Genomic DNA, 15,704 nt, shown 5'->3' with positions numbered 1-15,704 from the left:
CATTTGTTCCATTCTTTCATTATCACTGCTCCCTGCAGGAAACAAAGGGCTGGCCTCCAGACTGAAGACAAAAAACAGCATAGAAATTTTTTAATTAAACAGTATCTGCAAGATAAATTTACTAACAAAGACAAATAAACAGCAAGTAATATAGCATTGTGCTCATTTCACCAGAATGACATCCAGTAGAAGCCCAGGGTACATCATGTATGTAATATAGCTAAATGTTGCCTTGCACAGATCACCAATGCTCCAGGGAGCCTCTGCTCAATAATTTTGTTACTCACATGGAACAAAGCCCAACACCTCACAATTTGTGTGACTTTAGACTACAAGTCGACGTTGAACTTTAAAACCAGCAGAGAAACACATGCTAGAGTGCTGCTTTAGGGATCCAATGTCACTATCTTCTTGTTACCTTAATTTTCATGACAAACTACTACAAGTAATAAATACTACTCAGTATTTAACCTAGGTGGGAGCAACCTTATTGAATATTCACAAATGAAGTAAAGACACAGCAATTTGACACAGTCACCCTAAGAACAAGACAAGCGACTTGTGCAACTGGTGAATTTTAGGTAATCCCACCCAGATCTAATTTCTAGCAATTTCCCTTACAGAACTGCAGGAAAATACCCTGGATATACACACACACCCTAATGTGTCAGTGAGAGCAAGAGTTTCAGCAACCCTTCCTAGGAAGATCTGTGCGAGCAGTGCTCTTTTCCTCAACTGTTAGAGGTGAATATTCGTTTAAGCAAAATGCAACTGCAGCAGTTACAAAACTAGAACTGAGTTTAAGTACTTTAAGTATTGGATATCCAAGTACCAGGTCCATACATTGTCTTTTCCCACACTCATAAGATACATGTCAACAAAAGATTTTAGAGAGGAAAACATACCTTCACTGCCACCTTTCAAGGTTATATCTGATGAAAAGCTCGTGCAGGATCTTGAACCAAGAGAGTCCAAGCTATCAAAGGAATCGTCTCTTTTATGAGTAACTGAAGATGAGAAAGGCTCTCCCCGGTCAACGTACCAAATGTCGCCGTACCCACTATCTCTGCCACTTCTGCTTGGCTGGCTGGACTCTTCAAGTGCCTATAAGAGTCACTTTTGAAAGGTCTTTTCCAATAATTTAGGGTGCAAATGCTACTCATGAGCATTTTGAATTCACAAACAAACTCCAACAAAGACTACTGCAAAACCCTAAAACACGTACACAACATACATACATACAACATAACATCCAAAAACATACAACAGCTTGAACAGGAGACTTGATAAAAGGTCTTAAGAGGATTGAGATAGGGCTCTTCACAATCTACCACATCAATTAGAGCAGAGGTATTCTGAAACTCATACAGGTAGCAGAAGAACTAAGCTAAAAATCATTCCTTTCCTATGGAACTTGATGGCAAGCAAATCACTGTGTTCTCCAAACTAAAAAGAAAATGAAACCCTCATGAGACTATTTAGAATTGCTGCTGTGTAACAAACTTCAGGCTACTTGTTTAGTTTCCTTTTTTGGATGCCTTACCTTACTCAATGCTTGCCCTAATAACTTCTCAAATGCTTTAAGATTGAGGTATGGACCATTATAATCAGGGTCACTTTGAGCTTTTCTCCCAAGCCAGTATAATGTAATCAAAACCTAAAAACAAACAGAAAAAAAAAAGAATACCCAGAATACAAACTTAATTACTTTCCTCTCATGCCATGTGCCCATGTAAAAGAATCTCAGCATGCTGTTAGAGATGTTTCCACAATGTGCTGCAAAATCTTGCATTCAGTATTAGCTATGATTGCTACCAAAACCAATTAAAGACTGTCATGATGCATCTCATATATCTCAAGCAAGCAGATATAAGTACTGTTTTCAATTATTACAATGATTTGGGAAAGTAAGCTGCACATAGAGGTCATTGTAAAAAGGCATTAATTTGTATCAGATAAATCAACAATTGAAGAAAAAGGTAAATATGATAGTACAAAAAAAGAAACATTTAAAAATAATTAATCACAATTAATGTGCAACTCTCTTACATTTTTCACTCTTCTGTTGGTTTCCTCTGGTCTGAAGCAGGGCAGAGAATGAGAAAAAGAAAAGAAAACAAAATGTTTTAAAATTGCTGACTTTAAATTCAATTATTATTCAAGACCTAAAAGGTTTCAAGACCAATTATCAGTCAATATAAAATATGCAACTATGACTGCTCCAAAAGAAATAAGAAGCATTTAACTTTAAATACAGTCATAACTCTGTACTATTTCAATTGTTACATGTAAAATGAGAAGCTAGCCAATCTATTCCAGTTTCTGTTTTGAGAGGTTCACAGAAAGGTTCTAGGCATTTCTGATTAGCTCTCATTTAGATACCAACAAAATAGAAGTAGAAAACAAGCTGTTGACCTTGGGAAATACAGCCTCTATTAGCCAGGGAGATCAGAGAATCATAGAACGGTTTGGGTTGGAAGGGATCTACTTCCAACCCCTCTGCCACGGGCAGGGACACCTTCCACTAGACCATGTTGTTGAAAGGCCCATCCAGCCCGGCTTTGGAACCCTTACAGGGATGGGGCATCCACCACTTGGTCTGGGCAATCCATGCCAGTGCCTCCCCATCCTCAGAGTAGAGAATTTCTTCCCATTAGCCAATATTAACTGACCCTCTCAGTTCAAGTCATTCCCCCTTGGTCCTATCACTACATACACCCGTAAAAAGTCCCTCTCAAGGTTTCCTGTAGGATCGCTTTAGCTGCTGGAAGGCTGCTACAAGGTCTCCCTTGAGCCTTCTCTTTTCCAGCCTGAATAACCTCAGATTGTCAAGTCCATATGAAAGGAGATTAAATTGTAACTTTTCCCCTGATTGTATTGTTTTCTAAAGTATTTGCCTTAGACAACAGAAAACACTTTAGCCAAGTGTAAACTTATCAGACCAAAAAATGAGAAACTGAAACTGGGACATCGGGAGAGAGACGATGTAGGGCTGTAAGGACAGGTTTGGGTTCTTTTATACAAACACACGTTTTATGGCAATCACCAAGATTAGGGAACGTTTATATTTGTATTCCCAGTCTGTAGCACACCTTGGAAGAGTACCAGTGGACACTCCTGTTCTCCTCCGACTCATTTTAAGAGCAAGAAAAAGAAACTTCTCAAATGGGGGGCTCCAAAAGCCTCCTAATCCCCAGGTGTAAATACTCAGGGCTGGACTGCAGACAGTGGTTGAACAACATTGCTGCCTGCAGTGACAGCAGTTAAGGAAGAGCAAATGGCTTAAATACATCCAAACAACTCTTCACCTGCCCCAGATGTTGGTTTGGAGCTGGTTCAGCTACAAACTTCACAGGCAACACAGCAAAGGGGTTCCAACAGAAAAGCAGAGACTTCATATATAGTAGCAGAAAAACCTATTCAGAGCTCCCCAACATGCCAGACCGACAATGTATCAAGGTACTTATCCCATTTCTGTCTGTCTAGAAACACACTAGTCAAAGGTTACAGGAAAAAAAGAGAATAAACTATTTAGGAAACAGTTAAGAGTTAGTGCAATGAGGACAGGGCTTGGTCACTCTTCAAGGAAATGGAATAGTCAATGAGATGTGACAACCGTCAGGGATACAGACTGTCCCTTCCCTCCTCCTCTTTCTCCCTATTTTGAGAGCACCTGCTCCCACTCAGTGGCTCTAAATGCCTTGCCCAGCTCCACATCATAAAGAAATCAGGCTATCAGGAACACAAAGTCCTGAGATAGGTCTGACCTCCACAGTCCTTGCCTGAAGCTTCCTTAGTACCTCATGCCAGAGATGCCTCTGGCTTTGTAGCCAGTGACCTCTTTCACATAGATAAGGAGGAACCCTCCTCCTTTAATGTGAAATATTTACACTTTTTCATTTGCTTTTTAATCCCTTCCAAAATCCATTGCTATTTGTTATTCACTCAAGACTATTTTTGAAAAAAAAAAAAATCTCCCTTTTTTCCAGTAAGCTAAATTTTTTGCCCATGTCCATGCTGCAGGGCAAACCATAGCTGTGACCCAAAGTGCTACTAGAGACAGGTTGATTTCCCAAACAGAGAATGGAAAACTATTCTTACATCAACATTACACTTCTCATACCCAGTGGAGAGCATTTTAAAGATTAGCATTCTTTACCCTCAATGACTTTTGTTAGCAGAATTTCTGCTTTGTTTGCAACTACAAAAGCAGAGACCCTTGCTAAGGATGCCTTAAAGTTTGCTCCCAAACTTCAGCAGCCTAGTGAGGAGTGGAAGACTCTGCCCTTAGCTGGCAGAAGCATGTATCCAAAAAGCTGCCAACCTTCACGTAGACCAAAGCTATAAGACTGAACACAATGATGTCCACTTCTACTTTCCTTGAGTTCTCTGGAATAATTTTAGCCAACTGTTTTGCAACAGGAGCAATATTTAGTTGTCTTTATATTTCAATAAAATTTCCTTACTGGAATAACCATAAATACACTAGGTCTGTGTATTTGGACTAAAACCAACACAAAACTTATGCCATTCCAGTAAACGAGACAGTCTGAGACCAAAAATGCAGGCAGGGAGATATTTCATGGACACCAATGAAGACCCTGATTCATTCCTGTTTACTCTGCTAACAACAGGAGGAAAAAGACAAGTTGTTTACTCTTCATTCATGAAGTTTCTTCACTTGCACTACAACTCTCTGTCTCCGAACTGCATCTATTCGTTTCTAAACCTTTTTAGCAACTTGTCACAGTAGACACAGCAGAAGAGGAGAAGAAAAAATCCAAGAGAAACCCTGCTGATCTAGAACACTGTTCTTCATTTTTATATGCATGTATTAATTATTTGATGGTGCTTAACCAAGGAAAAGGATGATTCTGAATGATGAATGTACTGTCCTAGAATCTGTGTTAAATGATAAGTATATAATTTTTTTGGTCACAAAAATCCTGATTAAAGAAGCAATGTTGTTACCTTACTGGAAGGTCTTAGAATTAATTTCTGACCTACAAATTTCACAGCTACATCTTCTCTTAGGCATGCAACTTACAGAAGGTGTAGTTTTGATCTGCTTGCTAACATTGTGTGTGAAATAAGAGCCTTTAAAGCATTTTATATGTACAACCTTTCCAAGCTCATCTGTGTTTAGTTGCACATGCAATTGCCTATTTCCCTTCCAGGACGCTCCATTTAAAAATATCTATTGTGTCAATACTTATTGGTTAGATGTATCAAACTGAAGAGCTTTTAGGAAGAATTAATTTTCCCTGTGACTCTCAAAACAGAAAAAACAAGGCTTTTAATTCAATTGTAGTAAACGAAAACACAAAATGGAGTAATTCTAGTACATGGAAATTCTTCATGAGGTGTTATAAAAAGAACATAACTACTGTGCCATTAATGCAGATAATTCATCTAGGGTCTTGTGTATAACTCTGAACAATTATGGTTCATAGGAGGGGACAAAACAGAGGCACCTGCCTAAAGCATAGCAAATTCTTTGCTGCTGTAAGAGTAGGTATGACCCTACAACTCTTCTGACAAACTGTTACCCAACAGCAAGCTCCTGCTCTCACCTCCAACTCCCCTTTGCAATCCTGGCTCTAAATACACAGGGCTTCAACACTCAGTTACTTACAATGTATTTGAATAAACCATTTAGAAAGTGGAGTACAAGAACTTCAGCAATGTAGCTTTTAAGCTTTTTAAACACTCTGGGATACTTATAGCCTTATTTTAAACATAAGCCTATAGCACTGAAGTGCGCACACAACTGATTGCAGAGACATTTCTCATACAACAGCTAACTTAGGAACTGATGGGGTAGCTCACTTGCTGAAGTACCTTTGGCAATGCAAATAAATGCCAATACTACATTTGGTTACTGTGAAAGAAGTCTGCTTTTTCCTGTTTTCATACAAAGTTGTCATAGAGCCCAGTTGATGCTAATCATATTCTTTATGAATATTGGTGTAACCCAATTTCTGGTTTGAATAGGTGAATACCTTTACACTAAAAGTTTTATGTGGGCTGCAGCTCTGCCCAGGAAGGCACAGCCAAAGCTGCATCTTAAAACTAATCTGCTGAAAGAATTATGTTCCTCCCCACATGACAATGCAACACTATTTACTAAATCACTTTGTGTATTTTTAAACATTAATTCTCTGTCTTCCCACGGGTTTTTTATATCTCCTTTTGTTAACAATACAACTTTGCTAAAGATGGCTGAACTAAGTAAAAAAAAAGCTTCTAAGTAGAGCAGTCAAGATCTTACTGGAAAAAAATTATTATAAATACTTTGCTCTTGCCACAGTCTCAGCATTTAAACTGAGAAGCTTAAATTCATTCTGAAGCTCAAAAAAAACCAAAAACAAAACAGCACCAATCTACCCATCTACCTATCCTAACCTCCATACCAAATTCCAGCTAACAAAGAGGTGTCAAAATTGTAAAAGTAGAATTCTGATTCACAAAGCGTGAACCTTAAATGTTGGCAGCAGTATTAATAAAAGTTTACATACAACTTCAAGATTAGCCATCCTGGAAAAGATCTCTGAAGTCTAAAGGCCATGAGACAACAACACGTGGGGGATATTATAATAGTAATTGTGAAGCACAACCGCATAAATCCAAGTTGAACACTGATGAAAAAAGATGCGGAATAACCCACCTGGGGAGAAATAATGCCTTCTGTGTAAATCATCTCATCTACGTCAATCCTTGAGCAAACAGAAGAAAGACAAATGGGACAGGAATAACTCTCACTTGTTGGCGTGTGATACGCTTAGAGACGAAACAACTCTGTTACATTTGAGCACAACACATATTGACAAACATCACTTCCAGCCAGCACCGACCGAGAGATGTTTCTCCAACAAAGACCACTCTACAAGAATAAAGCAAAGTGACATGGCAGATCAGCACAAAGCTGAGCCACAGCTCAAGGAATTTATTCTCAGCTGCACTGTTTGCTCAAGGTTAAACAGCAGAATTAGTCACCAAGGCCCTAGCCTGACAATACAAAGGCTTTGGCAGCAGCTCCAGCTTAAGGATTTCCTGGTCCCCCTCTCTCTTCCAGCCACTCCTGTTTGCTGCCCCCGTGGGTATGCCAACGCAACCCTGAACATTCCATGCTGCCAGAAGGCTACACCTGTTTCTGTGGGTTTTTCCTAATACACATTTTCAACCCCCAAATTAGCTTGCTGATCTGTTTTAGATCATGCTCATGGAAGCAATTGCACCGTGGCAGAGGAGCAGGCGGGGGGCTTGGTGGAGGAGGACTCTGCTCCAGACACCAGTACAGTGAGAACCCCCATGCGATGACCCTGAGACAGAGGTGCTCTGTGCTTCCCATTTTTAAGGAGTGAGGAAAGTCTGCTGGGATTATTTTAATGCATTTTGGGGCATTTAAAATATATTTTTAAAAATTGTAGCCAATCATACACCTTAGAGGAGCTAGCAGGCCACAGTATGTTTAAGAAATAGTGAACTAGAGTTTCACCAATTACAAAATACATCCACTGACATCTACAGATGCCACTCCAATGCCTCCATACAAAAGAGTAGTGCATTTTAAGAAGCTAGATTTTTTTTTTTACTTATTTCAAAATTTTTTAAACAATAAACTCAATAGTTTGGATTTTATTTTTCTGACACATGATGCAGGTTTTTTTCCCCAAATCCTTATATGTATTAAATTCCAGCAACTAGCAACTCAATGTCAAATCTGCTTTAACACTTCACTTTATTATTTTCCAGGAAGTACAATGTGGAGCTCAGGACCATATCCAAGATACCAGAAGTCTGAGCAAAATTCTGGAAGATAATTTTAAAGCATCCTGTTCAGAGAAGGATCTGTTTCTCATATAGAAACATATTTAAATACAGTTATCAATTTAAGATTTAAAACTAAAAAAAAAAAAAAAACAAAAACAAAAACAAAACCAACAAACAAAGAAGCATGTTTGAACGGAGATTCCTCCTCCCCAAAATGAGGGTTAGTTGCCAAGAACACATGTGGTCCTGTCCAAAGAGATAAGACAAATCTGAACCCATTTACGGGGAGAAAGAAGGAACAGAGACACTCCCACTGATAGAAAGGAATGTGGCAGTGACAAATGCACCCTGCCCAGTGCCAAACCCATCCCTTGGTGACGAATACTTCAGAAACCCCAACAGCTGCCAGCCCTGTTTTCTGTCCTTTCCTCTGAACTACAGATCTCACAAACACAAGACTTGAATAGATTGCTGTTTAAAAAGAAGTACTGGTGCTCTCCCTTTGAGCTTCCATCCATCAAGGCAGCAGTCACACCTCCAAGATGCCCTTTGAAGGGCTTGGAAGAGCCATACCCTGACCTGGGAGCTGGAGCAGATCAGCTGGCTGCAGAAAAGCCCACTCCCCACTCCTTGCCGAGCTCCAGCCACTCTAGCCCTACAGCGACCAGCTCCACTTACGGTTCTGAGGAAGATGTCAGGGGATTTGAAGGACTCCCGCACCCCCGCTGGGTATTGCTGCGCAGGAGATGAACGCTGCCTGTCCAACTAGCAGTGGGCTCGTGCTAAATTTCAACCTCTTTGGCCACCTACTCAGCTGCTATTAATATTGCTGTTATCAGGTTTCACTGAATTCCCACGTGCTGCTGAGAATAGAAAGGCTCCAGTGGAAGATGTGGTTGCTGCATGGGTACAGAAACATGAGGACATTCCTCCAGCACTTGGATTCTTAGCAAATTGATATTCAACCCTGAGAGCCACAGTTCACTGCTGAGAATGCTGGAAATAAACCAGCCAGGCTACGGCTGCAGAGTTAGAGAGCAGCATTTGGAAACACACCTTTCTATTTGACTATATAAAGCACATACATTTTCCATAGCAACACATCCACAGGACCCAATGCCACTCACATCACAGCAGCACAGAGTCAGGTACAAAATGACAGCAGAAAGCATTTCTCCGTGCCCCTACGGAACCCCTGGCTGACAGCAAGGAGCTCAGTGAGCCCTGATGAATGAGCAGCCTGTCTCCACCCCAGCCCCCACCTACTAAAGCTGAGGGGTGGAGGAGAAATGCTTAAGAAGGAAAAGGGAGAGAGGGAACAGAGCCAGCCAACACCCTCCGTGGGAACACATCACCATCCATGGCTTCAGAGCCTGTCTTCTCACATTGCCTCTTGAGCATGGTGCTTCCTTGCTGATCTCACCCATTATACCTCCACACCATTCTGAAATCCCTTATCAAAACAAAAACAGGCACTTCTAGAAAAGTGCATCAACCCTGGCAAGTCACCAGACGATAACATTATCCATTTCCTCATGCTCTTTTCCGACCCCTCCCTGGGTGGTCCATCTCTGCCAGCTTCCTCATATTCCAGTCTAATCTAGAGGTTCTCCCAAAGAGAAAACTAGTATCCTGTAGGAAAGAAGGCACGCCTGTCAAATAAAAATAAAAACAAATCCCACAGAAGAACAAGCAGAAGAGCCTCAATGATAACCTGAGCACTCTTCAGCTCTTGTCTGAGTGGGAGCAGGGCAAGTGATGGGGAGCACTCACTCCAAGTTGCTGCTGTGGCAAAAAGGAGGCTGATAAGATCATGCATCTTGCTGCTCAAATATTAAGCTCTATTAAAGAAAATTAAAGTTGGACTGGATGATCTCTGAGATCTTTCCCAAAATAAATTGTCCTAAAATTGATAATAATTAATGTAGATTTGTTGATTGGTCCCTCTTTGTGACTTTTTCTTACTCTATTCCTAACCCGCTCTAAAAACTCATCAGCTTCACTAGCTAATTACAATTAAACTGTGTATCCCTTTTACTGTTTTGTTTGCTTGTTTTTTCCAAGACAAAACTAGAATGCTTTGCCAATCTGTATTGGGTACTTCCAATTCCAGGTCTAGACTGGCACCTACCAAAAAAAAACCCCAAAAAAAAACCCCAAAAAACCAGCAGGTATTTTATTTCTGAAATCTAGTGGTCACATGCAATACATTTTGGCCAAGAAACATAAGAACATCCACTGACTTTTATGAGAAAAGAAGGACTCTCTGCACAAAGGATTACAAGTTGTGCAGTTGACTCTCAGCTCACACAGAGTGTTAGGAGTTCTCAAATCACTTTGTTCACACTCAATAAGACTTTTTAATTTCACAGGTGAAATTAATTCCTTCTCAAGGAAAAAAAAAGCACTTTAATGCACATAGCATTTTAGGTAAACTGATAGATAGCTATAGTATCAGTATTTACATATACTATAGGTTTTTGTTTCTTCACAAGTTTTGGTATTTAGAATTTGGAGCATATGATTTTGCTGAATCTCTCCTTTTATCTCCTTGCTGCCTTTCTTTCTTTTTTAAAAGTCTGTACATATTTCAGTTGACCTTTGCGTTAGGATTATATTAAATGCTCCCCCGCTTCTACCTTTTTCCTTCCTTGTACCTCAAGAATCAACATACTTGAGCTCATTCTGTTGATCATCAGGATCATTATCTACATTAACTTCTCTGGCATTTAAAGATCCTGGACCTTCATTCCCCCACACAAATCTAGACCATATTCTATTAATTCTGTACATTAATTTGAGAAGTCAAGATGAGGAATGTACAATTTGGCTAACAATCTTTCCAAAACAAATAGTTGGCATATCTGGGGAGTCACGGAAAAGTAAGTATCAAAATAGACAATCAAAAGCAATCCTGTAAGTTTTTAGAAATATATTCAAAACCACAAAAACGTGCAGCTGCTAGCTTGCTCAAAAATAGTTGAAGAGCATTATAAAAAAAAATTATGTAAAAAGTCTATTACTTGCTTCAGCTAAGCTGCAGCAACCATGCCAACTCACAGCATTATTTTTCATGACATGACCAAAACTCGTATTTTCTACTGCCTGATGCCTCTCTACCATTATTAAGAATTTCCAAAACCACTGTCCTTTTTACTCCCAACTCTCACACCTAACTGGAATAGTTCAACATCCCCACTTTCCACACACACACCAGAAGTAATTTTTAGAATAGCCCTCAATACTGACCACATTAATTCCCACCCAGCCTTGATGAGACATGTCTGTACCAACTCCAGGTATGAATAAACAAATCACTGCAAGGTAAGTTAGGGTAAAAAATTTTCCACCTACCAACTACTCCTAGCAACTGCCTATGTGCACTCTCTTACACTCAACCCCCAGGATTAACACAATTGTTCAATTTGGATAAAGCATTTAGAGGTGGTCTCTTGGGAAGAGCTAGGATTTGGCAGGTTATACAACATTGCTTGCTCAGAGAGAGGTATTTTTAAAGCCTCTGTATACAGGGAAGAGAAAAAACCACCCCAACAACCTCCTTCATTCAATCTCCTCCCTTAGTCCATGCCCAGGGATAGATCCAGTAAATGTAATCCTTTGTTATCCTTGTGCCAAGCAAACAAGCAATGATGCAGAAGTGCCTTGTGTAGAAGCAAAACAGTTTACCACAGCTTATAACACTCAAAAGCAAGGTTTATTCAATTCCTCAGGGTATGAAAAAAAAAAAGAAAACCCAGAACTCAAGTCTATGCTGCATAATTTATATCAGATATTTGGCAATGAACATATCTTCTGATAAAGAAAAAAAAGATGACTGACAGTAACTTGTACTGGATATTGCTGTGTTCACACTAGTGCTTACATCCAGTTTCACCAGTCCAAATAGGCATCTGCTTATGTTGTTATGACACATACTCAGAAAACAATTCAGCACAGAGGTGACTCAGAGTTACCAGCAGAAGCTACAGATGCCCTATTCTAGGCCCATAAAAGTAATCCAGGATTCAGCCCACTCCTGTCATCATCTCCTCAGGAAAGCCAAGACCCATAAATGCCACGTATATGTATGAGGGATAGTTATATCTTCTGGAGAAGAGGCAGACCCCCTGCATTTTGGGGATACATGGAATTTACAGCACCTGGGACTCACTTCACAGATTTCCAATGGCTCATTTTTTCCTCTAGAGCAATTCCGGTGTAGTGCTGGCCAAACTGTTGCACAGGAGAGCAGAGAATAGGGGCAGTGTATTTTCCAGACCTCTTTTAATTCTAAACTTTTGTTACATTATTAAAAAACAAATGCTTTTTTTGTTCTGCAGTTCAAAGGGGGACTACTAAAAGCACAGCTTTTGAGATAGAGTGATAGAGCTAGGACATTGAAAAAAATTAGATTTATTGATAGAGATGCAGAGTAAAGATGAAGAAATGGAGGTACAAGGTAAGAGCAGCTTAGTCCATGATAAAGATTTTAGAAACAAGATGAAGTGACGCTGCATTTGTCCTTAAGTAGAACTAAATTACTACTGCATGACTGAATCATTTCATTTAGTCAGTACACTTGGCATAAAAGCTTTAAAAAACTACTGGGTTTTCTAAATAATATTCTGGCAAAATATTTCACGAGCAAATAAGAAGCACTGAAAAAAAAAAGATAATGCTTCCTTTTTGGAATCTTGCCGTATTTTCTCTATGTTTCTTTGTGTTACCCTAGCAACACAGAGCACAACATCATCGCTCATCACACAGAGCACAAGAGTATGAAATACAGGCTGAACCTGACTTCTCTCCATTAAAGTCCGTTCGCTATTAACCTTAAGGTGATCAAATATGTCCAAATGGAATGACATATGCAGATACAACGGAACATTATCATTTCCCCTGTTTTCTTGATCTGCCTGCATTTGTAAAAACATACTTAGAGCAAGGACAGAGCTCCTCAATTAATGCAAAGACAAATATTTATGCAAGGTTAACAGAAAAAAACACTGAAAGAGGAAGCATTACCTTGAACCAGCTGTCCCAGAAGACATGGCATGAAGTAGCACCAAAATTTAAACCAAAAACAAGATACAAAAATCAAGAAGAATTCACCCAGTGTAGTACACTTAAGGAAAAATGTGCCCCTCTTCTTTTAGGGAACAGACACGATCTAAGACAAGTATATATTATTTTCCACATTTCCTGCAATTCTCACGTCCTATCCTCAGCTCTTGAAACATCCACAATTAACGGAGCTCCTTAAGCATTCAGCTATTTTTACTCAGGTTTCTTATGGCTTCAGATTTATTTCTATAACAATTGAAATATATAAATTCAATTTGTTGCTATCAGTAATACTGGATAAATATTACCTCTTATAATTAGCTTTTTTTGGGTGAAAAACAATTTTTCCACACCAAAAGAAAACAGTGCTTTAAGGCTGCTTGGAGCAGCCAAGTCAGAGGGTAATTTTAAACATTTGCTCAAAACATTAACGTTTTGGGGCCAAGTTTTCTGGCCAAGTTTTTAATGTTGGAAAAATGAATGCTTCTTTACTGTAAAGTGAGAGAATGGGTAAAAGTCCAAATACTTGCTTTGCCAGAATGTTAGAAAACTTGTGTGGGAGGCAAAAAAAAAAGAGGGGTGGGAGGAGGAGAGAAGTTAAGCTAGTCTGACCATATACCTCTGAAGTTGGAGTTTACATTCATTCTGACCATCCCAACCAACTGAAACCAAATGTGCTATTAGTCACTTAAGAGTTTCTGTTGTAAAGTTAGAGGAGTCTGAGAATAAAAACTTGAAGAAAATTAATGATATGGGAAAACAATCCTAGCCAGGGAACTATAGATGATCTCACACCACTCTTTCACCAGTACTCATGAAGTATGTAATTTGTATCACAAAACTGATGACTGAGGGAAAAAAAAGACTTAATACACCAATTAAGACACCACCAAAATGCTCCAACAAGCTATTACAACAAAGTCTGCTGGTAGGGAAGGAGTGGAACAAAACGATCAGATTCTGCTCCAAGTGAGGCCATGGCAATATTCCCAACATCTTTAACGAGTGCATGAGTAAATGCTAAATTGGGAATCTTCCTTCTCATGAGAAAGAAGATACTATATGCATCAAGTCTTGGAAATTACAGTTAGCCATCTGCAGAATTTCACCAGCTGCCCAGCCAGATGAAGCACTGGAGAAGTGGGTTCCTTAAAACACACATGGTGGTTGTAAGCTATCCTTCCCAGAAGTCAATCAAACCACAGAGCCAAAATAACACAAAAGCAACCCTCAGGCTCTTGACGGGGTTATTCTATAAATTCTTTGTCCAACAGTCCTCATAATTTCTACAAGAAAAACAGGCACTCTTTATCACCAAGAGAAGATTAACAAAAATCTTGAGACTCTCATCCAGGAATCCACTGCTTTTGAAAACTAAAGGTGTCTCAAAACCTCTGTGAGGCACAACCATTACTGCATTTAATCATTGGAAAGATTATCAAACTAATGGTTAAACTGAAAAGTATGTCATTAGTGCCAGTTTACCACAAACTGCAGCTTCCCATGGGACAGTACACATGCTGCATTAGCAACTGCTACATCCAGACCTGTTACCTTGGAATTGTTTATGGAAGTATCCCTTTTGATCCCAAGTGTTTGGCCTTATTTTATTCAGAAATCCCAACAGCAACAGTGCTGTCACTATATTCATAGTTTTACAATTCAGTGAAAAGCCAAGACTTTACCATCATCCTGCAATTAGGACTGATAGTCTAGACAGGATGAAAAAATTAAAAGGCAGTTCAATAAAATTAATGGGATGTTTCTCCTATTGATTATACCTAATTTTACCTGAAACAAATTACAGTTGCAGAAGAATCACACAAAGAGTCATCTCAGAGGTCTCATCACCAACACACACCTTACAACAGTGAGACTCAGAATTATTACCAAGATCTCCCCTTCTTTTTACCTCCAGGGTAACAGAACTACAAGAAGAAATTAACTCAGTGTGAAGGAGGAATATCCAGTAGTATCCTCCAATGAGGACAGGATACATCAATCTCTGCTGATGGCTTAGGAATAGGTCACTGAATCACAGCAAAACACAGCTATTCCTTGACAGGAAGGTAATCCCTAGAAAGTACAGGAGAAGAGAGCAGGCTGAACATACCTTCATGCTTTGACCCACAGATAGTAAAGATGGATGATAAGCTTGAGCATTATCATCAAGTTTGGTTGCCAGACAGCAAACTGTTGACCACATTACCCACACAACACTGAAAGTGCTTTGCAATACACTACCACTTTCTTACTGCATGAAGTTAAACAGGTGGAAAATACCATGGAAAAAATAGCTGGAATACTGTTATGTATTATCTTCTCTCCATTTCAGAGTAGATGCAGTCAGTGGTCCACTTAACCTGCTACAGTAATATATTTTTTTTAAAAATAAATTTATTAAAAGTCTCTTTTTAGATTTTTTTTTTAGCAATTGAAGGTACAAAGACATACAACAGTCTTCATCATCAAGGAAATGCATTTAGGGCAGAGTAGGACAGTACACCAGTTTCCTAAGATACTAAAAACCAGCTCATTCTGCCATGTAAGTTATGCAAGCATCATCTTTAGTAACGGAAATCAGCACTATCAAAAGCAGTTCACAAAATAACAAATCAGCCATCTGTTGGACGCTGATTTATTGAGAGACGCCTATTCAGAACGGCTCCAGTAGTCAGATATTTACTGCTCAGAAAGAAGATAGATATGAAGCCTTCTGCCACACTGCGCTTAAAGCTCTTCCCTTAGAAAACAGCACATTGAACACATGTAAAAATATGCGCCCCAAGTTTTTTTTCAGGTAGGAAAGAATCTTTGGAAGCTTCTGCTAGGGAAAGAAATCCAAAACTGTTGCATGAACTCCAGAC

General features: G+C 39.3%; 1 protein-coding gene across 25 annotated transcripts in view; it reads right to left on the bottom strand.

Moving 5' to 3' along the window:
* The window catches only part of LMO7 (LIM domain 7), a 132,780-nt gene that overhangs the window by 43,159 nt on the left and 73,917 nt on the right, over nucleotides 1-15,704 (bottom strand). For 22 of the 25 annotated variants that reach the window (XM_038161208.1, XM_038161291.1, XM_038161379.1 and 19 more), the window contains 3 exons: nucleotides 2,050-2,080; nucleotides 1,544-1,657; nucleotides 906-1,104 (listed from right to left, as the gene is read on the bottom strand). The exons of 2 other annotated variants lie outside the window; for them this stretch is intronic. In XM_038161208.1, the coding sequence (XP_038017136.1) occupies nucleotides 906-1,104; nucleotides 1,544-1,657; nucleotides 2,050-2,080 (344 nt within the window). Of the gene's footprint in view, nucleotides 1-905; nucleotides 1,105-1,543; nucleotides 1,658-2,049; nucleotides 2,081-8,451; nucleotides 8,556-15,704 lie in introns of those variants that run through there. One more of the 25 variants, XM_038162845.1, reaches the window with a different exon arrangement.

The sequence above is a fragment of the Motacilla alba genome, chromosome 1 (assembly GCF_015832195.1).
Source record: "Motacilla alba alba isolate MOTALB_02 chromosome 1, Motacilla_alba_V1.0_pri, whole genome shotgun sequence".
In the NCBI taxonomy this organism is placed as follows: Eukaryota; Metazoa; Chordata; class Aves; order Passeriformes; family Motacillidae; genus Motacilla; species Motacilla alba.
The sequence above is the reverse complement of the archived record's forward strand: the minus strand, read 5'-3'. Positions and strand labels throughout refer to the sequence as shown.